Below are 741 nucleotides of genomic sequence, written 5' to 3'. Positions count from 1 at the left end.
GTTGAATTCAACTTACAAATTTAAAAATTTAAAATATATATTAAAATTATATAAAAATAACATATACATAATATTTAATTTTTTATATTTCTTTCATCGTCATCAATAGCCTTTATTAATGGCTCAATCCTATTAACTTGCACTCTTGTTAGTTTGTTATATATTTATGTATGTGTGAGATATTTTTCAATTTATGAGCTAGCATGCATTTTAGATCCAGACTTTAATTAAGTTCTTAATTTCTTTAATTTTGAACAGGTAGAGAGTGGTTTTCTGGGTTCCTACCAATTAGTGCTCCAGCCCCAGGTAACTTATTTCTTTCATCCAACCAGTTTAATTATTATTTAATTGATCAATTAAATAAACGACGTAAATAAAATCATTATCATTGTTAGAATATTAGTTGTTTGTGGAGTAGTAGCAAGTGGTAAACAGCTGGACTTTTGGTTATAATAAAGACATAATAAGTTTGAATATTAAGAAGCATACTTATTAATTTAAGGGATAATAACAACTTTGAAAATTTCTTCCCCTAGCTAATAAGACTGCAAGAATAGTGAATAGGTCTGATAATTTTATTATTTTTCGTCCAAATTATTATTGTCCATTTTACAAAGCTACTCTTATATTATTTGACAATGGCGTCTTATATATGATAAACAAAAACCTATTTAATTTCATTAACATGATAATTAATTTAAGGGTATAATTGACTACTTAATAATAAATTCTGCATCAGAG

The 741-nt window shown here is 25.4% G+C and overlaps 1 protein-coding gene across 2 annotated transcripts in view; it reads left to right on the top strand.

Annotated features, from left to right (window-relative positions):
• LOC107619581 (membrane protein of ER body 1) overlaps nt 1-741 on the top strand; it is a 7,207-nt gene that overhangs the window by 3,169 nt on the left and 3,297 nt on the right. For both annotated transcript variants that reach the window (XM_021111393.1, XM_016321872.2), the window contains exon 3: nt 259-306. In XM_021111393.1, coding sequence (XP_020967052.1) covers nt 259-306 — 48 coding nt within the window. The remainder of the gene's footprint in view (nt 1-258; nt 307-741) is intronic.

Source organism: Arachis ipaensis, chromosome B09 (assembly GCF_000816755.2).
Source record: "Arachis ipaensis cultivar K30076 chromosome B09, Araip1.1, whole genome shotgun sequence".
Taxonomy (NCBI): Eukaryota; Viridiplantae; Streptophyta; class Magnoliopsida; order Fabales; family Fabaceae; genus Arachis; species Arachis ipaensis.
This window is presented reverse-complemented; position numbering and strand designations above follow the sequence as displayed.